Source organism: Anomaloglossus baeobatrachus, chromosome 5, assembly GCF_048569485.1.
Source record: "Anomaloglossus baeobatrachus isolate aAnoBae1 chromosome 5, aAnoBae1.hap1, whole genome shotgun sequence".
Taxonomy (NCBI): domain Eukaryota; kingdom Metazoa; phylum Chordata; class Amphibia; order Anura; family Aromobatidae; genus Anomaloglossus; species Anomaloglossus baeobatrachus.
The window spans coordinates 565,429,747-565,457,006 of record NC_134357.1 but is presented as its reverse complement, the minus strand read 5'-3'; the positions used below and the strand labels follow the sequence as shown (position 1 = coordinate 565,457,006).

Sequence of the window (27,260 nt, the reverse complement as noted above, 5' to 3'; positions counted from 1 at the left end):
TATGGCCAAGTGGACCTCGGAGACGGAAACGGCATTTTAGGAATTAAAAGTAGTGTTATGTAAATATCCGGTCCTGGTGGCACCCGACTTCAAGAAGGAGTTTGTGGTCCAGACCGATGCCTCAGACATTGGATTGGGAGCGGTCCTGTCTCAGGACCCCTACACGGAGAGGAACTTCCCATTCTTTACCTGAGTAGAAAACTGTCACCTTGTGAGAAGAATTATTCTATTGTAGAAAAAGAATGTTTAGCCATAAAGTGGGCGGTGGACACCTTATGATACTACCTGCTGGGTAGGCGGTTTCGGCTGGTCTCTGATTATGCCCCGCTCCGATGGATGAGGGAGAAAAAGGGTAGGAACGCCAAGGTTACCCGTTGGTTTCTAGCCCGTCAGGATTATAACTTCCATGTTGAACGTAGAGCTGGGCGGCTGCATGGTAATGCTGATGCCCTATCGAGACTCCCTTGTCTAGTGGTAGAAGGTGCAAAGCCCCGCGGCTTTGGGCAGAGGGGGGAGGTGTGTAACAGGGTTGCTGGTCCTATAGTCGATGGGAGGTATATGTCGCAGAGATGGTTATCCTCTGTGATGTAAGCCCGGGAGTAAACTCCAGTACAGGTAGTGCTGGGAGAATATTAGGGCATAACAGGGCTGGATTTACGAGCAGCCGGAGAGATGGGCGGGTCTGGCTGCTCACATACCTCCACGTTTGGGTGTGGTTGTAGATATAAAAAGAGACCAGGAGTTTCATAGTGTGTCTGGGTTGGGAGATTGCTGGACCTTAACAGAGAGGAGCTCTGTGTGAAAGAGGACTGTTTATGCCCGCAGTGACACGGACTTATTGGGTTTTTTTGTTTTATACCTTTGTGGCCGAAAGGGCTTGCTTTATGTTTTCCCCTGAAGCAGGTTATGGGACTTTCAAAATAAACCTGCTGGACTTTTTCTAATGAAACCGTTCCTGTCCTTACCTCAACCCGCAGCCGAGTGAGTAGCATTGTTACAAGGTGTACCGTAATTGTTGCAAAAGGAGGCTCTTGAAAGTACCGACTTTAGGGGGATAAATAGTTACGCACACTGAAGTTTTCAGTTATTTTATCCTATTTGTTTGCTTTACGATAAAATGAAAACCAAGTGTTTACAGTTGTAGGCATGTTCTTTACATGAACAGATACAATCACTTAAACTGTGACATTCCAGGTTGTAAAGTCACAAAACACAAAAAAATGCAAAGGGGTTGAAAACTTTTGCAATGCATAGTAAGGATTGGCACATAATGAGTCAACTTTTTAATTTGTAAGTGAGTATTAGTTACTTTTCGCTGGGGGCTTGTACTTCTGCATGTATGAGCTGCCCAATCAAAAGCAGGCAGCAACATTCTACCAAGCGAACACTTCCCATCATAGCTTAGATTTCTCAGTGTGTGAGATGTAAGGATACAGCTCTGATCCCCTGGTCTAACCTCCTGCATGATTTGAGAATACTGAATTTAGAACACAGATGAATCACATTTTTCATATAAGGGAAATGCGTAGCTGTGTCACATTGCAAACCCTCTCTTAGGGTACACTCACACTAGCATACATGGTTTATCGGATAGCACTCGCTCCAATGTTATATTATGGGGCAGTGCTGCATGCTGCAATTGGCAGTGTATATAATATGAAGTGCACTCATACAAGTTCAAGGTAAAACATTAGCTTGCACTCGGATGTCATCTGACAATTAAAGGGATGGAGAAATTAAGCTCTCCATCTTTTCCTCACCTGTGCTCCCATTCTCACATGAATCAGATTACAGCAAAATGACACTCGGCTCACACTTGCAGCAGAGTTTGAGCGCGTGTCATTTGGATATTCAATCCATTTTCTCGGAAGAGAGAATCATCTCCAGTGTGAGTGAGCCCTAATCGTAACACTGTCGGTTCTAATTGAATGCTCCTCTCCCTCACTGCGTCCAGATATGAGAACTCAACTTGTAAGCTCAGGAAGAACAATGCCATAGATTGGGGTGCAGATATATAGGGCTGAACATCTCACCTGATAGAACAGTATAGACAACAATAAAAGGATGTAAACCAGTCACTGTGCATTAAACTTAACTTTGTGACTGGCGCCCTATAGGGCCTTATCCATGTGCATTTAAAATACTGGGCATCAACCCACTCTGAAACTGGTCGGTGTGTGAGCGGTTGTTTCATCAGTATTTTGCACCTGTGCTGCCTACACCTTATTATAGGGATGCTGCATCCTGCAGTGCATTTAATATTTGTGACCTTTGTTGGTAAATACAACAACCTTCTTTCTGTGCTCTGAACACAGACTGAACTCTGCTGTGTTAGTGTAAAGCCTCATTCACACATCCATGTAACAGACATCTGAATGAGGCTTTACACCGGTATAAGAGAGCTCAGTCAGTGTGCAGAGTGCAGTAAAAAGAAACAATAAGCTTGCAGTCCGTGTACCTAATCCTGTCATGTGAGATACTTTCTGCTGAGCCATGTATCTAAACCTATATTGTGATATTAAATTGACAGAGCCATGTATGAAATCATTTCATGTGTGATATTCTGTTGAGCTCTGTATCTAATCCTATCATGTTAGACATAGTCTGAGTATCTTTTACTATCATTGTGTGTTAAGTCCATATATTTAGTCCTATCGTATGTTATACTGGCTGCTGAGCTGTGAATCTAACCCTATCATGTATGAAACTGCTGAACTGTGTAATTACTGAAAATTGAGTACTGCAGCCACAATGATATGACTGCTCCTCTCAGATCTCTGTGAAGACCAGTGAGCAGCTCAGCACCAACTTAGAGAATCAACACTGCCAGCCGTCCTCGGTGACACTGTCCCATCTCAATATCACATTTCAGTCACCAACAAAATCTCTCTTCATTGTGATTCTAAACTTAGTTTTTCTCTATCCTTTTGCAAATGCCCAGAAAGTGAGAAGAGGAGTGAGGTCACACACATGAGTAGATCCCGTTCACACTTGCTTCAGTCATAATACCAGCTACCAGTACACAAGGTTTTCATGAAAATTTTCAGCAGCTGCTCTACCTACTGTCTAAAAGTTGAAAATATCAAAATCATTTTTCATATTTTATACCATTAAAAATTCTATTTATATTTTACATAAAACATTAATACTTAACATTTTTTCAATCGTTATTTGTAAATGAAAAATTCTCTTCTCAAGGAGGTTGATTAACCCTTTTGTGATGTTTGACATAAGTTTATGTCAGGGTCGAGGAGGAATTCCTGCAGAATGACAAACTTACACAGAAGCTGTTCCCGCATGATCACCGCCAGAAGCTTGACTGTTATGGTCCAGAGACCGCAAAAGATCTTCCAAAAATTCCATAAAATGGTTGATGATAATTAGACAAGACAAGAGTAGTTGGAAACTTAGCTGGCTCCAATCCGCTGACTAAACAAATACAACTAGAAGTAGCGGTGGAGCGTTCCTAACAAACCTAGATGCATCGTCACCGCCAGAGAACTAGCCAACCTCAAAGATGGAATAAGGAATCCTGACTTGCCTCAGAGCAGCCCCAAAAGAAAGTCATTTACCAGGCAATGTCCCACTAGCCAGATTCCTACTCCACACTGATGAGGGGCAAATACCCCGAAACGGCTGTCTGTGGATGGATACCATGTTTGGCATAGGTGGTCTCCTTGACTGGAGACTGCCCTTCCCGTGGTTGTTCCTTCCCGGTGAAAGACCTGGCTAGTTTCCTGCCAGCGTTGAGAAACACGTGATGGTGTCTCCGCAGGCCTTCTTGTTTTGAATATTTCCGAGGGGGCATTGCTCTAGAATCACTGCGTTGAGAAACACGTGATGGTGTCTCCGCAGTGGTGGATGTTGATCTCCCTAAGGTCAACCATCCTTGCTCACATAGTCTTTTACTAGGCAATGTCCCACTAGCCAGATTCCTACTCCACACTGATGAGGGGCAAATACCCCGAAACGGCTGTCTGTGGATGGATACCATGTTTGGCATAGGTGGTCTCCTTGACTGGAGACTGCCCTTCCCGTGGTTGTTCCTTCCCGGTGAAAGACCTGGCTAGTTTCCTGCCAGCGTTGAGAAACACGTGATGGTGTCTCCGCAGGCCTTCTTGTTTTGAATATTTCCCAGGGGGCATTGCTCTAGAATCACTGCGTTGAGAAACACGTGATGGTGCCTCCGCAGTGGTGGATGTTGATCTCCCTAAGGTCAACCATCCTTGCTCACATAGTCTTTTACTAGGCAATGTCCCACTAGCCAGATTCCTACTCCACACTGATGAGGGGCAAATACCCCGAAACGGCTGTCTGTGGATGGATACCATGTTTGGCATAGGTGGTCTCCTTGACTGGAGACTGCCCTTCCCGTGGTTGTTCCTTCCCGGTGAAAGACCTGGCTAGTTTCCTGCCAGCGTTGAGAAACACGTGATGGTGTCTCCGCAGGCCTTCTTGTTTTGTTCCAAAAGAAAGTCAAAGCCCCCAACATATAACCACGGTGATGTAAGAAATAAACAACACACAGATGGTAGATATAGAAATAAGCAAAGTGAGGCTCTGCCAGCTAGATACAAAAGTATAGGATGGATTGCTGGTTGCAGCCAGTTAAAACCCTGAAAAATACCAGCACCTGATAATCACAAATTCCCTTAAAGATCACACGATCTTTTCTCCCACTATATCAGGAACTCTTGTGCAAATACATTTAAATAACATAAATACAAAACATCAGATCAAACAGGGAGTAAAAACTCCCTTTCTGGCTGGGAATAAATTGCCCTCCAAAAATTGTGCAGGATGAACACTTATTCATCAGCAAGAAACAAAATGGAATATTCTCAAACACTGATTTAAAAAAACACATAGATTAGGCAGAAAAGCCCTTCAGTGCAAATTCAGCCTTTAACCAAGCCCAGAATAAGAGAACAAAATACTTATCAGGCATAGCTGCAGACTCAGGATGACATGGGAACAAAACTGATCCAAAGGAACTAAAATCCGCTGTAGAAAACATTCCTGGAGAATCCGAAAAGGCGCACAAAAGGTAAAATAAATACCTAAAAGGGAAAGGCAACAGCCTAAAGGCTGGAGTACAAAATTCAGGACATCTTCACATAAAGCAGAAACAATTATCACTGGCAAAGGTTACACAGAGACTGCCTTACTATATCCCCCCAGGCTGGACTCCATAGGCTACCTGAAACAGCAGTCATCTCCAATACCTGTCTGAGCGACAGATGCAGAATCAGACTCACTACCAGCACTAGCCACCAGAGGGAAGCCAGAAACACTCCTGGGAACAGCACCATCACTGATGATATTCACAACACTTGACGTCATTGAGAGCCAAGCTCCTGCTGTCAAGGCCAGTGCCTCCATGGCCCATTTCTGTTTAATAGCATATTGCACCTAATGGAGGGGTAGTGCATAGATAAAATGGCTGATAACAGAAGCAATAGCGGCAAATCTGCATGTAACATACCAACAAGAAAGTACTGGCAATAATGTTATTATAGGGGACACTAAGTGAAGAGAAAGGAGCAAGCAAAATACAAAAATATATAGAAATAGTATCAATCAACACAAAATTACTAAACAACATAATGATAGATATGAACCCACATATCAAAAATTGATACAGTAAAAAACAGGTGGGATATAAAAAGCAATTTTTGGAATAAAAACAGACAGGTGTTTCTTTGTGAAAGATGTCAGAATGTTGGAAACTGTTATTGTCTCTCTTGATGAGCACATCCAGGATGTCAGTTTGATGATAATCAGATTTGTATAAGAGATGTATATTCAGCCCATTGGAATTGAATTCCTGAAAAAAACGGGTGTAACTCCTCCGATGTACCTCACCAAATCAAAAACACATCATCAATGTACCAGGTCCAATAAAATTACCTGATCTATTGGTGAGTTCTGATCTAGCGAGCATAGGCTCCTCTCCTACAGCCCCAGGAAGAAGTTGACATATGCAGGTGCACAAGCTGCTCCCATGACTGTTCCCTGGAGCTGCAGGTAGAAGAACCCATTAAAAGTGAAAAAATTGTAAGTAAAAGTTAGAGAATTAAACCACTTTCTTCAGGTGTGAAGTAAGTCATACACAAAATATTTTCCTTTCACCCACACCTAAAATTATTGGCCTATCTAGTAGTATTTGTTGGCTCCTGTGGACTTTTGGTAACAGGTAAAGTGTCGGAATGGATGGTTCCTTAGTCATCAGCAGTTCACATATTTCCTGTGTAATGAATTTCTGTGGCAGATAGGAGTATTTTGCATAAGGCTATGTGCGCACGCTCCGTTTGTTTGACGCTTTGTTTTTGTGCGTTTTTGGCTGCAAAAACGCACCTGCGGCAAAAACGCAGCGTTTTTTATTATTATTGCGTTTTGCTGCGTTTTGACATGTCCATTTTTTTTTTCACAGCTCAAAAATGCAGCCAAAAAAAAGCTGTGTACGGACAGCAAAAATGAAAAGTCATAGACTTTGCTGGGGAAGCACAACGCATGAAGTTTTGAGCCCAAAAACGCACAGCAAAAACACGGTAAGAAAACGCAGCGTGTGCACATAGCCTAATTCTTCCCTGTAGGATGTTAGAGGGTTCAACGTGAGTTTCTTGTAACAAGACTGATCTTTTAATAGGCCTCAGTCTCATATATTTTACACGGCCTCAATACAATGTTACCCGCTTTATCCGTCAACTTCTATATCATGTCTTTGATATTTTTAAGACGTTTAAGACTCGTGTGTTCCTGTGGGGTTAGGTTATCCCCATAAATAAATCATGGTATTTTTTTCAAAGTCATTGGACACCAACTGTATAAATATTTGAACATTTGGATATAGGGATAACGGTGGAATTTTTATTTATTTCTGCCAGATCAATGTAGGGATCTTAGCTAGGTCAGGATTCTTGTGTTTGGTAGCCAGTTCCTCTAGAACTAGTAACAGTGCCTCTTCATTGAGCGTGGGGAATTTTTCCATATCTCCTTGTTGTGGTACCATTTCTTGAACAGGATCCACCTAGGAAAAATGTTTAAGTATTTTATAGCTGAAAAGGATCAAAACACATACTGGATGAGAAAGTAAGACTTGTTGACAGAAAAAGTATGCTGTGAAAGATTGATGACCTTTGGTGTGTTTTCGGTCAGTACTTTTAGATTTTGTGTATGTTTGTTTGTTGAAGAAATCTCATCTTATTTACATTATCAAAGGGTAAATTAAAAACAATCTTTACTGAAAAAGTTAAAAAGTTATAGATAAAAACAGTATATGACAGGGAAGATGTAAAACAATTGTGGCGCCCTGGCCTAGCCAGGTCGTAACAGATAACACACAAAACACCCCACCCCCATTAGACAGGGACACCAGCCAAACACAAAATCCTTGTTGCCTCCCTCCAGGGTCTGATGTCCACACCAGGTGGGGCGGAGCCAAGCAGTTGGCCCCACCCACCGAGGAGTTCACAGTCCTGGAGGCGGGAAAAGTGTCAGATAGAGTTGAGCAGTGAAGAGTGAGGAGTGAGCACTTGGGTGTCTGGGTTTGTGGCCCAGGCACTGACAGCAAGGTTGGCAGACGGTGGTGGCCGTCTGCAGGAGTGGTGGAGCAACGCGGAACCGTTCGACCGGGGTTGGGCGACGGCCCGCCGGTACCGACCGGGGAGCGAAGTGAAGCTAGCACACACAGGCAGGGCCATCGGATCCCGACCAGGCTTGGAGCCGCCGACAATAGTCAGATCCGAATGTGACTGGAACCCCAAAGGTTTCATAACAGCAAGAGTCCCGATTGAAGGCAACCGCCCACACCGTGAGGGTATACAGCTACCGCCTAAGGCTAGAAACCCAAGGGCCAGCGCCTGCGGGCAAACGGGCTCCTCCGATACCCATACGCCGGGGAGCGGACTACCGTTGGGGATCCACAGTAGTCAAAGGAGAACATCAAGGTGCAGGGAAAGACAGCCGCCATCACCTGTCCGGGGAGAGACACTGCAGCCGGCTGCGGGACTCGTCCATCCAGCCATTTGGTTTACCGAGGACTTTGTACCTTTCCTGCTGAGTGAATACACCCGTGCCATCCGGCACCGCCCCGCGCTGTCCCTGCGACGCTGCACCTCACCAACCCTGCCTCCCCGTCTCATCCTCGGGCCCCGGGACCACCGACCCCTACCCACGGAGGGGGAAAACAACATCCCAGCTGCTCCCTACCATCGCTCCCGGGATCCCCGTCATCAGCAGCGGTGGTGCCCATCTTCACCATGACCCGTGGGTGGCGTTACGGACTAAATCCCCCAAACCAACCACCCCTTTCACTCACGGGCGAGGAGCGCCGCTCGAGTCCCTGGATCCGGCCCACCGCTAGAGCCACCGAGCAGTCGCAGCAGCGCCGGACCCGAGCGTTAGCGAGCGCAGCGCAGTTGCGTCCTCTCCGCCCGCGACAACTACAATGACCAGTAGATGACACCGGGGCAGTACCAGGCAGAAGATGGTGAAATAACAATAAAAAGAGTTATCAAAATTACAGTTCAAAATTAAGGGGGTAAAGTATAAATAAGGCATACAGCATCAAATAAGTAACAAAGTGCAGACAATAATACTAAAAGCAGTAACCAACAAGGTAGATGGAAGATAACAGAATTGCCTCTACTTCCCGTCACCTGTCCATCCATCGGAGCACAGCCCCCAGACAAGCTCCATTGTGTTTCTGGGGGGGACAAGCTCAGGTGTGTGTCTGGGGGGGACAAGCTCCGGTGTGTGTCTGCGGGAACAAGCTCCAGTGTGTGTCTGGGGTGGACAAGCTCCAGTGTGTGTCTGGGGTGGACAAGCTCCGGTATGTGTCTGGGGGGGACAAGCTCCGGTGTGTGTCTGGGGGGGACAAGCTCCGGTGTGTGTCTGGGGGACAAACTCCAGTGTGTGTCTGGGGGGGACAAACTCCAGTGTGTATCTGGGGGAAGACAAACTCCAGTGTGTGTCTGGGGTGGACAAGCTCCGGTATGTCTGGGGGGGGACAAGCTCCGGTATGTGTCTGGGGGGGACAAGCTCCGGTGTGTGTCTGGGGGGGGACAAGCTCTGGTGTGTGTCTGGGGGGGGACAAGCTCTGGTGTGTGTCTGGGGAGGACAAGCTCCGGTGTGTGTCTGGGGGGGACAAGCTCCGGTGTGTGTCTGGGGGGGGACAAACTCCGGTGTGTGTCTGGGGGGGGACAAACTCCGGTGTGTGTCTGGGGAAGACAAGCTCCGGTGTGTGTCTGGGGGGGACAAGCTCCGCTGTGTGTCTGGGGGGGACAAGCTCCGGTATGTGTCTGGGGGGGACAAGCTCCGGTGTGTGTCTGGGGGGGGACAAGCTCTGGTGTGTGTCTGGGGGGGGACAAGCTCTGGTGTGTGTCTGGGGAGGACAAGCTCCGGTGTGTGTCTGGGGGGGACAAGCTCCGGTGTGTGTCTGGGGGGGGACAAACTCCGGTGTGTGTCTGGGGCGACAAGCTCCGCTGTGTGTCTGGGGGGACAAACTCTGGTGTGTGTCTGGGGGGGACGGCACATCGGCCCCAAAAATGGTTTACGCGTAGAAAAATAACAGGTATCACTGTGCACCAGCTGGCTGCTCCTCAGGTGGCTCAGTGGTTATCATTGTAGTCTTGCAGCACAGGGGTCCTGAGTTCAAATCCAACCAAAAACAACATCTGCAAGGAGTTTGTATGTTCTTCCCTTGTTTGCCTGGGTTTCCTCTGGGATTCTCCAACACTCCAAAGACTGATAGGGGATTTAGATTGTGAGCCCCTGTTGAGATGAGACTACAATGGGTCTCTAAAGCTGGGTTTACACACTGCAACATCGCAAAGGACATCGCTGTAACGTCACCGGTTTTCTGACGTAACAGCGACCTCCCTAAGTCTCTGCTAAGTCGCTGGTGAGCTGTCAAACAGGCAAACCTGGCCAACAACTCAACAGCGATCCAGACCTGCAGAGCGACCTAGCTGGTTGTTGGGGACGTTGATAAGCAGCCTTTTGAAAGGGAAGTTGCTAACAAAGTCTCTGCAAAGTCTTTCACACACTGAAACTTTCCAGCGATGCATGCTGCACAGCGGGAAACAAAGGACCTAGGAATGGTCCTGAACGATTTGTAACGATTACAACTTCACAGCAGGGGCCGGGTCGCTGATAGGTTTCACACACTGCAACATCGCAAACAACATCGCTATTGCGTCACAAAACCGGTGACGTTACAGCGATGTCATTTGAGATGTTGCAGTGTGTAAACCCAGCTTAAAGGTCCAGTCACACTAAGCAACTTACCAGCGATCCCAACAACGATAGGGATCGCTGGTAAGTTGCTAGGAGGTTGCTGGTGAGATGTCACACTGCGACGCTCCAGCGATCCCACAAGCAACCTGACCTAGCAGGGATCGCTGGAGCGTCGCTACACGAGTTGCTGGTGAGCTCACCAGCAACCAGTGACCAGCCCCCAGCGCCGCGTGGAAGATGCTGCGCTTGGTAACTAAGGTAAATATCGGGTAACCAACCCGATATTTACCTTGGTTACCAGCGCACGCAGCTACACGTGCAGAGAGCAGGGAGCAGCGCACACTGAGCGCTGGCTCCCTGCTCTCCTAGTTACAGCACACATCGGGTTAATTACCCGATGTGTGCTGCAGCTACATGTGCACAGAGCAGGGAGCAGCGCACACTGCTTAGCGCTGGCTCCCTGCTCTCCTAGTTACAGCACACATCGGGTTAATTACCCGATGTGTGCTGCAGCTACATGTGCACAGAGCAGGGAGCAGCGCACAATGCTTAGCGCTGGCTCCTTGCTCTCCTAGTTACAGCACACATCGGGTTAATTAACCCGATGTGTCCTGCAGCTAAATGTGCACAGAGCAGGAGCCGGCACTGACAGTGAGAGCGGCGGAGGCTGGTAACAAAGGTAAATATCAGGTAACCAAGGACAGGGCTTCTTGGTTACCCGATGTTTACTGTGGTTACCAGCCTCCGCAGAAGCCGGCTCCTGCTGCCTGCACATTTAGTTGTTGCTGTCTCGCTGTCACACACAGCGATCTGCGCTTCACAGCGGGACAGCAACAACTAAAAAATGGCCCAGGACATTCAGCAACAACCAACGACCTCACAGCAGGGGCCAGGTTGTTGCTGGATGTCACACACAGCAACATCGCTAGCAACGTCACAAAAGTTGTTCGTTAGCAGCGATGTTGCTAGCGATGTTGCTTAGTGTGACGGGTCCTTTAAGGTCTGACTGCCGTGTTCAGATTATATTGTCATGTGTGCACTTCGAGAATTAAATAACAGACTACGAGTCAGTTATGAGCGTACTCCATGACAGATGCCAGAGAATCTGTCTCAGTTTATTGTTCAGAAAACTTTATAGTTCTAGATAAGGAAAGGGTGTAGACAAAATATATAGTCCAATCAAATATCACAGGTCGGGCTCAGGGCGTGTAGCAACTTGCATAGTCTCTACTGGATTGGTTGTTCCAAACTTTGCGTGTTTTCAATCTCCTTATCACCTTAGGCGTTGTCCACGATGCAGGTGCCATCCTTGAATTAAATGTGCTACCATTTTCTATTAAGCAAAATCACTGAATATACATATATATGTGTTAGTAAGAAACAAAAGCATTCATAAATATATGTTAGGCTACATCAACTAAACTATAGATTTGAGTCTATGAAATGGCTGAATTAAGTATTTCAGTTTACTCAATTCTTACCCTCAACACCCCGATGGGGACAGTGTTACTGATATATGGAAGGCACTGCGGAATTAATAGCGCTAAATAAAAATAAAGATTATTATAATGAATTGTCCAGGACTGGATATTGTGCAGCGCTGGGGCCATTAATGAGACAAAGTAACCCCTCTGTACTTACCTGACGTAGGAGCATCATCTATATACTGTATCCATTATTTCCTGTATATCTCACCACTTACCTTTATATTCTCCCCCAGCACAGCCGTACGAGGGCTTGTTTTATGCGGGAAGACTTGTAGTTCTGAGGGAATAGAGAAATGGTGAAAGCAATGAGGCGGCTCTACACAGAGGAGAACATTGAGGAGGGGGAGGGGAGGGGGTGATGTCTCTGATCGAGGCCTCAGGCCTTACAGTGCGGAAACACCAGAGAGGAGCAATAAGCTGTGAGAGCAGAGCGTCCAGACAGCTCCGTATAACATCACCGTGTGCAGGGCAGAGTGGCGCATTCCTTCAGCTTCAAGAGGTCAAAGGCCTAACAGGTCATACTCACACGGCTCTGCTCCATACATCTCGTACACACACGGGATTGATCTGTATATATCATACACAAACGACTCCACTCCGTTCACATCATACACACACACACACACACACGGCTCTGCTACATTCACACATAACCTTCCCCTCATCCAGCACCATGACACCCAGCACAGCAGAGTCTTGCATACACTGAGGAGCTGATCATGTGACCCCTGACTCCTCCCCTCCATGTGACATCATCACAGGTCCTGGAAGCACAGAGCAGCCATATATCTAGTGTGCGGCTCTGCAGGTGGAGGTGTGTGGAGATTCCCCATTACTGGGCTCAGGCTCCATACACATTAGATGCTGGGGGAGAACAATCGCTCTATAGAAAAGAATTCTCCTGATTGCCCCGTGAAGGATGGATATGGACAGGGACAAGATGGCGGAGAGGATATTACACCTCACCCTAGAGATCCTCTTCCGGCTTACTGGAGAGGTGAGAGATTCTGATGACGTCACATTACATCATTCTTATCTATGGGAATAACAGATGGACAGAACTGGAGAGGTGAGGACTCTGGAAATGTCTGGAGTGAGATTTCTTACTGTGTCTCTCCATATCCAGGATTACACAGTAGTGAAGAAGACCTCTAGTGAGCGCTGTCAGGCCCCTGTGTCTGAGGGATGGGGAAGACCCCTGAGCCCAATCACGGGGCCTCCACCTCACCCCCCGATACATGAGGACATCAATGACCAGAAGATCCTAGAACTCACCTACAAGATGATTGAGCTGCTGACTGGAGAGGTGACACTGCTGGGAATGCTGGGACATTATACAGTAACGCTATGAAGGGATCGGGGGTGACGGTATCATTGTATGTGTCAGGTTCCTATAAGGTGTCAGGACGTCACCGTCTATTTCTCCATGGAGGAGTGGGAGTATTTAGAAGGACACAAAGATCTGTACAAGGACGTCATGATGGAGGTTCCCCGGCCCCTCACATCACCAGGTAATAGACAGGACTAAATACACACGGCCTATAATTATCTGTATGTAAGGAATGAATTCAGTCCCTGTATGTGTCTCCTCCAGGTCTATCCAGTAAGAGGACAACACCAGAGAGATGTCCCCGTCCTCTTCTCCCACAGGACTGTAAACAAGAAGACCCCGATGTTCCTCAGGATCATCAGGTAGATGGAGAGAAGGTGCCATGAAATCTCCCTATGATGTGTAGACGGCTGTGAAGGTCTTGTGCTCAGTCTTGTTTTATCCTCCAGTATTATATGTGTTATACTTGTGTAATGAGAGCGGTGGAGATGGCAGGATTAGAGCTGATCATAGATGGGACTTCTCCATCTGTCTGTGACTTTTACAATATTTGTTTCAGGGGGAAGATCTGCCCCATATTAATACTACAGAGACATATGTGAGGGGTGATGAGCGGAGTAAAGAGGAGATTCCTACAGATAACCGCCCAGGTGAGTAGTGACCACTAAATGCAGAGAAGTCACAGATTCTTCTCATTCAGCAGCTGCTACAATGTGGGACTAAGAAGAAGGAACAAAACTTATTATCCTAAAGATAAGGTGTAAGAGGTTTCCCGTACATCCTAGACATGGGGAAGGTGCAGTTTATAGTAAAATGTACATGTACCATATTATTTATACTGTTCAATCATTGATACCTTGTATATTAGTGGATTACAGCACTAATAGGTAGAGCTGAGCGATCCTGCTCGATAAAGGCTCGCCAATCTCAGATTCTGGGAGTGTTTGATCAGGCTCGGTGTATATGATCCCCTCTCCCAAAACTCAGTAATGTTTATTATTTTCCCTTCCCCCATGACAGCAAGACCAGAGAGAGAGGTCCACCCATCTTAGGACAGGAAACCCACTGAAATAAAAGGCTGGTACCACTCCACTGCATCAGTTCGGTTTCCTGTCCCAAGATGGCAGACCCAGTACCGGCTTTGTTCTCAGCTGGTGAAGATGGCGGTGTCCCGTGGTGAACCGGCGCTGAAAAAACAGCTTACCTGCTGTGGCGCTGGAGCTCATCCTCGGAAGCGTCCACTCAGGGCTGGCTCCCCCTGCGGTGATGAGTGTGGGCATGGAGGCTCCAGGAGGTCCCTCTGCCCAGCGTTGTGCGGGTCTGTGCACCAGTTGGCAGCCTACGGGCCTAGCTATGGTTGGAGCGCGCCGGATGAAGATGTGTGAAGACGCAGTCCAGGTTGCGCACCCGCCGGGCGTCTATGTGGCCAGCAGTTCAAGTGTGCCATAGGTAGTTCTGGCTGGCCTGTGCTGATGTCTGCATTCGCAGCCGGGTGACATCATACACAAGTGACCGGCCTCAGCATCTGCACATGTGCGGGACGCACAAGATGGCGGCGCCCATGCATAAAATCCAAGGCTTCAGATAAAAAGACTGCAGCTGGGGTAAGTGGCGCTTTTGCCCTCCTCCAGCAATAGAGGACCAGCCGCAACAGCTGCGCCAGTCGCCATTACAGCGCCAGTCGGCACAGCATGACCAGTCGCCATAGCGGGACCAGTCGCTACTGCAGTCTGCCCAGCAGCCAAAGCAGAAGCACCACAAATGGCCAGGGGACTCCCGCGCCAGCCAGAGTTCTAGAAGTTCCAAGAGGAAATCCTGTGACTTGGTGCAGGCTTTGGATCCGGTACCTTCCTTTTTGTCTCTGCAGATGGTAAGTGAACTTTGGTTCCTCCTGCTAATGGGGTCCCTTTTTTCCTTATTTTTTTCATATATTGTATGAAATTCACCGGAAGAGGTTGGGCAAAACTAAAAATAGAGAGTGTCTTCTGTGTAAGTCCCCGTTACCACCTGGGGCAGAGACGAAATTGTGTAGGAATTGCATTTTGGAGTCAGAGAGGAGGCCCCGGATTTCGTTTTTAGTCTGAGGACTATGATAAAAACTGATCTTTAGGAGTCGCTTAAAGTCATGTTTCCCTTACATCCAAAAGGGTCTCAGAGGGTTGTATCTCAGGACAGTCTCAGAGAAATCTTCTGAGTCGGAAGGAGAATCAACTTCCATCTGCTCGTCACCTTCATTGTCGTCAGCTTCAGAAGGGCTGGAAGGAAGGCCTTGTTTCCCACAGACTGAGGTTAACCGGTTGATTAAGGCAGTTAGATCCACGATGGGTCTGGTGGACACTCGTGAGCCCGAGTCCCTAGAGGACCTTATGTTCGGAGGCCTGGAGCGTAAGAAGAGACGTTCCTTTCCTGTTAGTCACCGGATTAAACTGGTGGTAGAGGAGCAGTGGAACAAGCCCAACAGAAGAGCTGCACTGTCGTCTGCCTTCAGAAGCCGCTTGCTGGTACAGAAGCCCAAGGATTGACTTAGCTGTAGCTAAGATGGCTAGAAAATCTTCCCTTCCATTTGAGGATCTTGGCTCCCTTAAAGAATCACTTGGATAGGAAGGCAGATGGTTTTCTAAAAGGCTTTTGGGAGGCGTCTGCAGGTTCCCTGAGACCAGCTGTTGCTGGTACCTGTGTGGCCAGATCCCTCATGGTATGGCTGCAACAGTTAGCGGCCCAGGTGAAGGATAACACACCCAGACATCAGATTCTTTCCTCCCTACCTCTTATGAAGGGTGCAGTGGCCTTCCTAGCAGATGCGTCTGCAGACTCCATTAGGCATTCGGCAAAATCTGCAGCATTGTCCAACTCTGCCAGGAGAGCACTCTGGCTTAAGAACTGGCTGGGCCAGACACAGCGAATCTCTGTCGGGGTTCCTTGGGTAATTCAGATAACAGAAACCATCACTACGGATGCGAACGCCTATGGGTGGGGGGAGCACCTGAGAAACCACAACCCAAGGGAGGTGGAGTCATCACGAGAGTCGGAGTTCTTCCAATATGAGGCAGCTATGAGTGGTAGGATGAGCCTTCAGACAGTTTCTACCTTATTTATAGGGTTGCCATGTCAGTCTTATGTCTGACAACAGGATTGCAATGCCCTATTTGAACCATCAAGGGCTACTTGTTCTCTTCCCCTAATGAAAGAAGCTCAGGAGATTTTGTCCGTAGCAGAGAATCTTTTTTCTTTTTTTTTTTTTTTAACTTCGTTTTATTAACAATTTTAAACATGGTACAACTGACATTTGCCATATAAAGATAGCTCAGTATATAGATAGTAATATTTAAATATAACAATGAACAGTCATATAAAGTCCATAATATCTTTAGCACTTAACATAGAACAATGTTATTATCCATACTTATTATCATTTGCATATATATCTAATTTTATATTGAGCATAAGAACAGCTCTAACTATCAGCATGACCATATTTTGAAAACAAGATAGAAAGAGGAAGAGAAAAAGGAAGAAAGAAAGAACAACAACAGCCACATTGCATTATTATACCTCAATATACCATTGGACAGTGTTTCATATCCCAACACCTAGCGGGAACCACCATTATCCACATAATCTCCCTCAAACCTCCGCAAGTGTGTCTGGAGAAGAATTCCACAAACCCCAGATTTTGTTAAATTTTCCCGGGCACCCCCTATTATAATATACCACCCGCTCATAGACTATGGTTGCATTGACTAGTTTAACCCAGGACCGCACAGTTGGATTCGAATCTCCCATCCACCTCAGAGCTATTAATTTCCTAGCCAGAAACAATGCCTCTCTGAGGAATATTGTCATGTAATGATCCCCGGACTCTTCCTCCACCACCCCAAACAGGCATATCAAAGGGTCACACAAAACAGGAATCGACACAATCGATGCCAGCAGAGATGTCACTCCCCGCCAGTACGAAGATATATTGGGACAGCTCCAAATCATATGTATGAAATTGACACCTCGGGCACTCCGATGTACGAGAACGGCCCATACTAAATAATCGAGTTGGAGTAAGGTATGCCTGGTGGACAATGTAGCATTGAATCAACTTATTAACCGAAGGGGATACCGCAGTCGGAGATTCCAATATCTCTTCCCATTCCTCTCCCTGTAGAGAGGGAATTAGAGATTTCCATCTATCCTGGGCTGGCAAGGGGTCCAACTCCACCCCCACCGACAACAGGTAAGTATATATAGCTGAGATTAGGCCTCGAGGTCCTTGTGATTTTAGAATACCTATTATAGGAAGTGATGATATCAATTTCCTCACTCCAATTTTCTGTATGTGGGATTGAATCGCTGTGCGAATCTCCAGGTATCTAAAAAAACTGTGATCTTGGAACATTATATTCAATCTGGACTTGTTCAAAGGACTTGAAGGTTGTGGTTCCCGGGACAAAAAGATCACCTAATGCACTGACGCTGTGAGTGGCCCAGAATTGCGCCGAGGGGTGATCTCTCAGAGTATGGAAGTGGCTATTCCCCCATAATGGGAGTTCCGCCACCACCCCTTCGAAGTGTACCACCCTCTTGGCTTGTCGTCAGACTAATCTTGCCAACCTGAGGAGGGGTAATTGCTGTGGTGTTCTCAGTCCATCTGATTCCAGAAAACCCACTAAACAATCAGTCCCAGCCGCGTGTGCCAAGTGACTCTCAGAGTTTGGCAGCTAACATCCAGGCATCCAAGTCTCTAGTGCCCTAAGCTGTCCCGCGAGGTAGTAGAGGAAGAACTCCGGTAAAGCCATCCCTCCCAGTCTTTTGGATCTCTGTAAAATGGATAACCGAAGTTTGGGTCTGGATTTCCCCCTTATGAAAGAGGTAGTAAGTGAGTTCAACATTGAGAAGAAGGATTTGGGTACTGATACTGCACTATGTTGTAGTGTATAACTAAGCTTTGGAAGTAATATCATTTTGATTACATTTATTCTGCCAACCACTGACAGCGGTAGCTTGCTCCACAAGTTATATTTAAGTTTAACGTGCTCCAGAAGTGGTGTTATACTCGTCTGAAGGTCTAGTGTATGGTCTTTCTGTATGTGTATTCCCAGATATTTAAAGCTAGTTACCACTTGCAAAGGTGACCTACCCTCCATTGAAATTCCAGACCCATGCATTAATGGCATCAAAGCCGACTTATCCCAGTTCATGCGTAGTCCCGAAAACTCCCCAAATTTATCTATATTGTCTATAACCTCCAGTAGAGTCTCTTGCACTCGATCTAAGAAGACAACCATGTCATCCGCATACAATCCTATTTGATCTGTGCGGTTGGCTATAGTGATTCCAGTGATCTGTGGATGAGAGCGGATTCTAATTGCCAAAGCTTCAATAACTAGTGCAAACAATGCTGGAGACAGAGGGCATCCCTGTCTTGTGCCCCGATTCAATGAGAAGGGTGTAGACATAGCACCATTGACTAGTATCCTGGCTGTCGGGGACCTATACAACATATGAATCCAATTACTGAATTTAGGCCCAAAGGCGAATCTCTGGAGGCAGGCAAATAAAAATGGCCATTCTACCGAGTCAAATGCCTTGGCCGCGTCCAGCGAGGCCAAGGCCCACTCATTCTCCTGGACCAGTGTGCTATATTGCACTATGGACTGGAACCGTCTTATATTTATAGAGGTGTTTTTCCCAGGCATAAATCCGGTTTGAGCTGGGTGAACTATACTCAATATGACTGAATTAAGCCTGGACGCCAGTATTTTGGTAAAGATCTTGTAATTACATTAACTAGGGATATAGGAAGGTATGAACCGCAGTCTAATGGGTCTTTACCCTCCTTCCTCAGCACGACTATATGTGCTTCATATAAGGAGGCAGGTAGAGAGTTGCCGGCTGAAAAATGTGAGAAAACCTCTAAAAGAATCGGGGCCAATACGTCACAATATTTACTATAGAATTCTATGGGAAGGCCATCTGGACCCGGAGATTTCCCCCTAGCCATATCCGAGATGGCAGTAATCACTTCATCCAGTGTGATGTTCGCCTCCAGAGACTCCCGTTGTGATCCACTCAAAGTGGGAAACTTCAAATCCGACAAATATCTCACGCAACTTTGAACTCCATGAGGATTTCTGAAAGTGTATAGGGTTTTATAGTATTCACAAAAGCACTCTAAAATATCTTCAGGGGATGTAGCTATTGAGCCATTCATCCTCCATATACCCATTATTGTATTTGACTTGTTGTGTTGCCTAACCATATATGCCAATAATTTACTGGATTGATTTCCAAGCTCAAAATATGATTGTCGGGTAAAGAACAATTTGCGTTTGGACTTGGTCTCAAAGTGCTGCATATATAACCTATATGATTGCATCCATGCCGCCCTATTTCCATCGGTTGGGGCCGATATATATATTGCCTCTGAGTCCCTAAGTCTACCCTCTACTATATCATCCTCAGTTTTAGTCAGTCTTTTAAGATATGTTATGGTTGAAGACAAACACCCTCTAAGGTAGGCTTTAAGAATGTCCCACACTAAGTTAATATTCCGGGGTTTAGGGTGGGCTTCCAGGAAATCCTCTATTTGGGTCAGAGTTCTATCACTTTGATCTATTAGTTTCAGCCAAAAGGGGTTTAACCTCCAAAAGGGTTTACCAACACCTTGGTTAGTCTTCATAGTAAGAATCACTGGGCTGTGATCTGATATGCCCCTGACCCCGTGTACCACGTCATCCACCCAGGTTGCGATATTGCTTTACCCAAAAATATAATCCAGTCAGGACAGCGTGCGTCTAGTAGAAGAATGACATGTATATTCTCGGGTGTTAGGATGCCGGAGTCGCCAAAGGTCAATCCACCCACCTCCCTCCCCGCATTGCTGCAAATCAGTCAAGTGTGTGGCCGAATGTTGTCCCCCCTCCTTCCATCCGAAACCTGTCCTGCTCCTCATTCATCACAAGATTAAAATCCCCCATACAAAACACATACGCATCTGGATAATTGAGGGCAAAGCTCAGTGCTTGTAGTAAGAATGGAGATGCGAGCTGGCGGGGGGTTGTAAATACATAACAGCACATAATCTCTAGAGTTTATAGACGCATATATAAACACAAATCGCCCCTCTGGGTCACGCCTCACCACCTTCACTTCCCAACGGATATGTCTATGGACTAATAGAGAGACACCCCTGGAGTAGCTGGTGTGGAACGCATGTGCCGACCATTGTACCCACGGTTTGTTTACTAGTCTGGCTGTGTCCTGTGTGAGGTGAGTCTCTACCAGTACCACCAGTTGGGCCTTGACTTGCTTAATTTGGGAGAATACCTTAATACGTTTTTTGGGCGATTTTAAGGCCTCTGACATTCCAGGTCATAAATATTAGCTCTGACCCCATATCACATAGATCTTTTTATAGAACCAGGATCCCAGGTATAAGACGCTTTCTGCCCTGCAATTAAGTGTGGTTAACCCTCCAACAGTAATAAGCCTGTCATTGCAAAGAAATAAAGTTAATGCAATTGCAGCTGTAAACATATAGAACCAATATCGAACTTCAGGACCTTTCCGATAAGTCCTGTAAAACATTTCAAACTTCAATGGGGATACCACCACTGAATACAGTGTCCTGGTATAGGTGGTATAAGGGTGCACAAGATATGGCTCCCATTTCACAAGAACCAATTCCTGGCCAATTCCTCCATCACTCGAGGCACGGGGAAGTCCCATCTGTCTCCAAAGGGGGCTTCAAGCAACCATGGAAGAAGAGGGTCGCCAGGGGGCACAGAAAATGTCACCTAGGAAAGTAATCTCATTGCTTCTGCCCCTTAGGTTTCGGGTGTACCTGTAGCCAGTCCTCAGCCTCAGCAGGTGTAGTAAAAAACAGAGACGACCCTTCATGCACTATGCGAAGTCGGGCAGGGTACAGCATAGAGTAGATGATGTTCCGCTCCCTTCATTTCTTTTTCACCTCCATGAAGTGGGCCCTCTGTTTCTGGAGGTCCACCGAAAAGTCCGGAAAGATCGAGAGCGCAGCATTATTGAACTTGAGTGGGCTCTTCTGTCGGGCCAGACGGAGTGCTGTCTCTATCTCTGTAGTTGAGCATCCTTGCTAAAAAGGGACGTGGTGGCGCGCCTGGAATAGGAGGCCTCGTTGGAACTCTGCGCGCCCTCCCCACTGCAAATGTCGAGGAGAACTGCTCTCCGAGATTACATTTCAGCCAATCCTCCAGGAATTGTTCCGGATGCTGACCTTCCGAGCGCTCCGGCAGTCCTATGATTTGTATATTGTTTCGACGCATGCGGTTCTCCAGATCGTCTGCTTTCTGGCGCCATGCATTTGCCGATCCGGCCATTGTGGTCATTTTTGTTTTGAGTGTTACAGTTTGATCCTCCAGTTCAGACACTCGCGTCTCGACTTCCGCTGTTCGGGCCCTCAGGGATTGCATGTCCTGATGCAGGAGGCCCACCTCTGAATGTACCTGCTCAATCTTCCCTGTCAGGGTGCTGTTGCTTGTAGAAATTGCTTCTAGAAGCTGTTCATACACCTGCCTCAGGGTTAAATCATCTTGATCCTCTGACCCGTCATCCAATAGTGCCTGACCTTTTGGGGTGGCATTTCTCTTGCCTTTAGGGGCATCTGCCTGACCACCCCTTGCGAACTCCTTAAGTTTGTCAATAGCTCCACTTTGTTTAGGGGTACTCCTATTGATACACTGGGGATTTGCTGAATCTGCACCCCTCTCTTATCGTGCCCCCGTGCGTCTGAATCTGTGCCTTTTATAATGTATATTTAGTAATATGTCTGTCTCCACTTCCTCACCACGTCCAGAGAGCCGGAAAACAGCCACTTATATGGTGGATAATAAGAATGAAGGGAGTCCCAGGGCAGCACAGCACTCAGGGTGTATTTTTCAGGATGATGCAGGCCTGCGCAGCGTGGGGACTTCAATATGTGCCACTTATTTGTTTTCATGTGTCAGGAAGAATCTGCAGGGCCTGTTTTTCAAGGCACACACTCCAGACCCTCCAGCACTCTATGGGTTAAAGTCTCCTACACAGCCGCCGGCCCCTTAATATGCTGCACACTGACTGCCAGTTACCAGTTGCCAGCTAAGGGAGAATTAACTTCCCTGTGCTCACCGCTCCCGGGTCTTCACCTCTGGCCATAAATCTGTCACTCCTCACTGCTCTCCGGAGTCATGCTCTGCTGCTCACTGTGAAAATGCAGGCTGTAGGTAAGATGGCCCGCACACATCATCCCCGCACACACCCCGGCACTCCCGCATGCATCATCATCACCGCACACCCCGACACTACCTCAATGACGTCACCGCTGACAGCGCGACTCCCTCAGTTGCAGTCCAATTGCCTGTGGATTTCTGCTGATCAGAGCAGCATTGCAGCATCAGGGGTCATCAGCTGACTCCACGCTACCATGACACTACTTTCGCACCCCATGATCACGTCACAGGGCCGCCGATGGCGGCGGGGAATAGGGCAGTCCCCACAAATTTAAATTGTGCTGTGATTGTTTGACAGCAAGATCTAAGAAGTTAACTGGTGCAAGTGGATCAGCACCTGTTAGCCACACATGTCTGCTGATCAGATTAGCCGAGGTGTGCAAGGAATACCAAGGGCTCGCCATCGGAGGGAAGCGACCAAGGACATACCAGTACGTCCTTGGTCATAAGGTGTTAAAAAAATAAGGGTTTATTAGATTCAGTGTGGAAAAATGTTGATATACAGAGGCATCCATCCAGCCCCCGGCAGGTATCCTGCATGTGTCCTATTAGTTGGTTACATGAGTCGGTTGCCTTGCTTTTTGGGCGCAGTATAGCAGCATTTTTCTGCACCTGGTTGTTAGAATGAGCTAGAGTCCAGCTCTGGAGGTGACAATTTACAGATAAATTAAATTGATCACTTTCTTCCTTAACCCACTTTTTTAACAACTTGAGAAAAGCAGTTTACAAATTTGTTTTTTCAGTTTTTACAAAATCAGAGCTTCTTCATACATAATCACACTGTTCCTCCGTTCTGCAGTAAAATGCATGTGGCTGTCAGGGATTGTGTCGGACAGGCACCCCTAATAGTACTGACTGAAAGGCTCATTTATGACTCTCCACTGAGGGTCTTACTATTAAATAGTGGTGACCAACACTCTGAGACATGAACCTAGGAAGATGCTGAATTCAACACTGAATTGGGAAACTGCTAGAGCTGACTCTGTTGGCCTGATATCACTATCTAGTGGTCCTTCCTCTGTCGTCTTCTGTTACAATACCACCAACATATTAGAGAATTATCGTATTTTGCAACATGACTTGCAATTTTATTGAACATTATACATAATTTAAGGAAACTATTTCCAAGTTTATATTATGGAAAAAGTACTAAAAGTGTTATTCTTGGCAGGTGACTGTATTAGGAGATCAGAGGGACTTCTGGCATCTTCAGATTTTCAATTATATGATGTTGATGTTCCACAAGACACAAATGAAGAACATTTTCTTATCCCTGCTGTATCCTCAGTGCATCACAGCAAAGATCTATCATCTGATCCACAGGGTATTAAGGAAAATAAAAGTAACAGAAGTGATGTTATAACTATCAAAGGAATTAAGATATTTTCATGTTCAGAGTGTGGGAAATATTTCAATTGTCAATCAACCCTTGTTGTACATAAGAGAAGCCACACAGGGGAGAAGTCATATTCATGCCCAGAATGTGGGAAGTGTTTTGTAACGAAATCAAAACTTGTTACACATCAGAGAACTCACACAGGGGAGAAACCATTTTCATGTTCAGAATGTGAGAAATATTTTGCAAAGAAATCAAATCTTCTTACACATCAGAGAGCTCACACAGGGGAGATGCCATTTTTATGTGTAGAGTGTGGGAAATGTTTTAAAGAAAAATCAAGTCTTATGACCCATCGGAAAACTCACATAGGGGAGAAGCCATTTTCATGTTCAGAATGTGGTAAGCGTTTTACAAGGAAATCAAGTCTTGTGACACATCAGAGAACTCACACAGGGGAGAAGCCATTTTCCTGTTCACACTGTGGGAAATGTTTTAATCGGTTAGCATGTCTTGTTAATCATCAAAGAATTCACACAGGGGAGAAGCCATTTTCCTGTTCACACTGTGGGAAATGTTTTAATCAGATATCAAGTCTTGTTAAACATAAGAGAATTCACACAGGGGAGAAGCCATATACATGTTCAGACTGTAGGAAGTGTTTTGTGTCTAAATCAAATTTGGTTAGTCATCAAAAAACTCACAGAGGGAAGAAACCATAATAATGTGGAGATTGTGGAAAATGCTTTTCTTTCAAAACAACTCTTGTTAAACATTAAAGGGCTCACATAGGTGAGAAGCCATTTTCATACCTAGAAAGTGGAAAATGTTTTATTTTAAAATAAAATTCTCTTAATCAGAAATTAAGTCATGTTACAAATAAAAGGCAGAGGCCATATTCATGTTGTGAATTTAGTCTGGTTTCACACATCCGTTTTTTTGCCATCAGGCACAATCCGGCACAATCCGGTTTGTGCCTGGTGCAACGGATCCGTCGCAGTTTGTGTAAAAACTGATGCGACAGATCCGGTAAAAAAACAAATCACTTTTTTTTTTCCTTCTTCATGCCAAATGGAGAGAGTGGTAGTGCCGCTCACACATCGGCACCACCCCCATCATCACCGCACACACGCAGACACTGATGCCCCCATCATCACCGCACACACGCAGGCACTGCTGCCCCCATCACCGCACACACGCAGGCGCTGTCGCCCACATCATCACCGCACACATGCAGGCACTCAATTTTTGTGCCACTTTGAGTTGGGAAAAAATTGCAACATTTCTAACGTGTTTTGTGATGGAATTCTTCTGAAAACATCTTGTTGCCTTGGTCTAGATGCATGACTTTACATTTACTCTACCAAGCTTCACTTGCTTTTTCTTATTCCAAGCCTCCCTCTTCCTCAATTTCCTCTGTAGAGATTACTTTAATAAAGTTACATTACATTCCTTCGATGTAAACTCAGTATCATTTGCAAATGACTACTCGACTACTGCAACCTCCTGCTCTATGGCGTCCCTTCTAACAATCTTGCACCTCTGCAATCTATCCTAAACTCTGTTTCCATATTAATCCACCTCTCCCCTCATTATTCCCTGGCCTTACCACTCTGTTAATCCCTTCACTGGCTTCCCATTTCCCAAAGACTTCCGTTCAAAACACTAACCATGACATACAAAGCCATCCCCAGCCTCTCTCCTCCTTATATCTGTGACCTAGTCTCCCGGTACCTGCCTGCACACAACCTCAGATCCTCACAAAATCTCCTCTACTCCTCTCTTATCTCCTCTTCCCACAATCGCATACAAGATTTCTCGCGCGCCTCCCCCATACTCTGGAACGCTCTACCCCAGCATATCAGACTCTCGCCTACAATGCAAAGCTTCAAAAGGAATTTGAAGACCCACCTCTTCCAACAAGCCTACAATAACCCTCAGTCCAGTACACCACTGCGCAACCATCTCTGTCCTCACCTATTGTACCCTCACCCATTCCCTGTAGACTGTGAGCCCTCATGGGCAGGTCCTCTCTCCTGTACCAGTCTGTTTTTGTAATGGTTTTTATGTATACCCTTTTCACTTGTAAAGTGCTATGGAATAAATATAATAATAAATAATAATATCTATTCTTTATGACCTCACAAACACTTTAATAAATATTTAAAAAAGAAGATGGTCCAATACTGACCCCAGTAAAAACTAAAATGGTGTTAGCTGTGCCCAATCAAAGTGTGTACCTTTGATACCTACCCTCTGTTTCCTATCATTGAGCCAGTTGATACCTAGTTTCAAATAATAATTTTTATAAATATAGCGCTATCATATTCTGCAGCGCTTTAGAGTTCAGCGGTTCATATATAAACAATCATAAGTAACAGTTATAGAGAATAATTCAAGCACAAAAAACATTACAAATCATAGCTTAACATTTCCTTTTAATGCCAAATGAAGAAAGAATAGAATGACTTTTTTTTTTATAATTTGCTATATTCACAATGGGAGAGAAGGGCAGACACACAACAAGGTAAAATCCATTTCATGTAGTTTGACTCTTCCTCTGGCCTTTGCATCTTTGACACTAGTACACTTGTAATGCTTACTCCATCACAAGTCATCACAACAACTGTTAAACTGAATAGTATTAAAAACACACAAAAAAAATCACACCCTATTTATATAGTAAAATTATAATTTTCTATTTCTCATAATACACCATGTTTCAAATTATTGTGCAAATTATATTTTTCTCTGATTTCCCTAAATGGTCAGTGCAAATTACAGTCAGTCTAATAAAAGTCATCACCCATGAGAGTATACATCTAATTTTATTGAAGAAATCTCCCAATGATAACAGTATAATCTTCAATTTTTTTTAAACAAACAAACCTCAAAATGCACTGTTCCATATTATTAGGCACAGTAGAGTTTCTAAACATTTTATATGTTTTAAAGAACTGAAAATGCTCATTTGTGGAATTTGCAGCATTAGGAGGTCACATTCACCGATATAAAAAGCTATTTAAATCCAAAACATCCTAACAGGCCAAGTTACATGTTAACATAGGAGCCCTTCTTTGAGATCACCTTCACAATTCTTGCATCCATTAAACTTGTGGGTTTTTGGAGAGTTTCTGCTTGAATTTCTTTCCATGATGTCAGAATAGCCTCCCAGAGCTGCTGTTTTGATGTGAACTGCATCCCACCCTCATAGATCTTTTGCTTCATGATACTCCAAAGGTTCTCTATAGGGTTGAAGTCAGGTGAAGGTGGTGGCCACACCATGAGTTTTATCTCCTTTTATGCCCATAGCAGCCAATGACACAGAAATATTCTTTGCAGCATGAGATGGTGCATTGTCATGCATGAAGATGATTTTGCTCCTGAAGGCACATTTCTGCTTTTTGTACCATGGAAGAAAGTTGTCAGTCAGAAACTCTATATACTTTGCAGAGGTCATTTTCACACCTTCAGGAACTCTAAAGGGGAGTACCAGATGTCTCCCCATGATTCCGGCCCAAAACATGACTCCTCCACCTCCTTGCTGACGTCACAGCCTTGTTGGAATACGGTGGCCATCCACCAACCATACACCACTCCATCCATCTGGACCATCTAGGGTTGCTCGACACTCA

General features: G+C 45.7%; 1 protein-coding gene across 1 annotated transcript; it reads left to right on the top strand.

Annotated features, from left to right (window-relative positions):
• Positions 1-569: 569 nt before the first annotated feature.
• Positions 570-25,714, top strand: LOC142313034 (uncharacterized). Its single transcript, XM_075352021.1, has 4 exons — positions 570-615; positions 13,321-13,418; positions 13,616-13,706; positions 23,461-25,714. Exons 1-4 carry the CDS (start codon positions 570-572, stop codon positions 24,345-24,347), a joined length of 1,122 nt encoding a protein of 373 aa, XP_075208136.1. The 3' UTR covers positions 24,348-25,714.
• Positions 25,715-27,260: the final 1,546 nt, after the last annotated feature.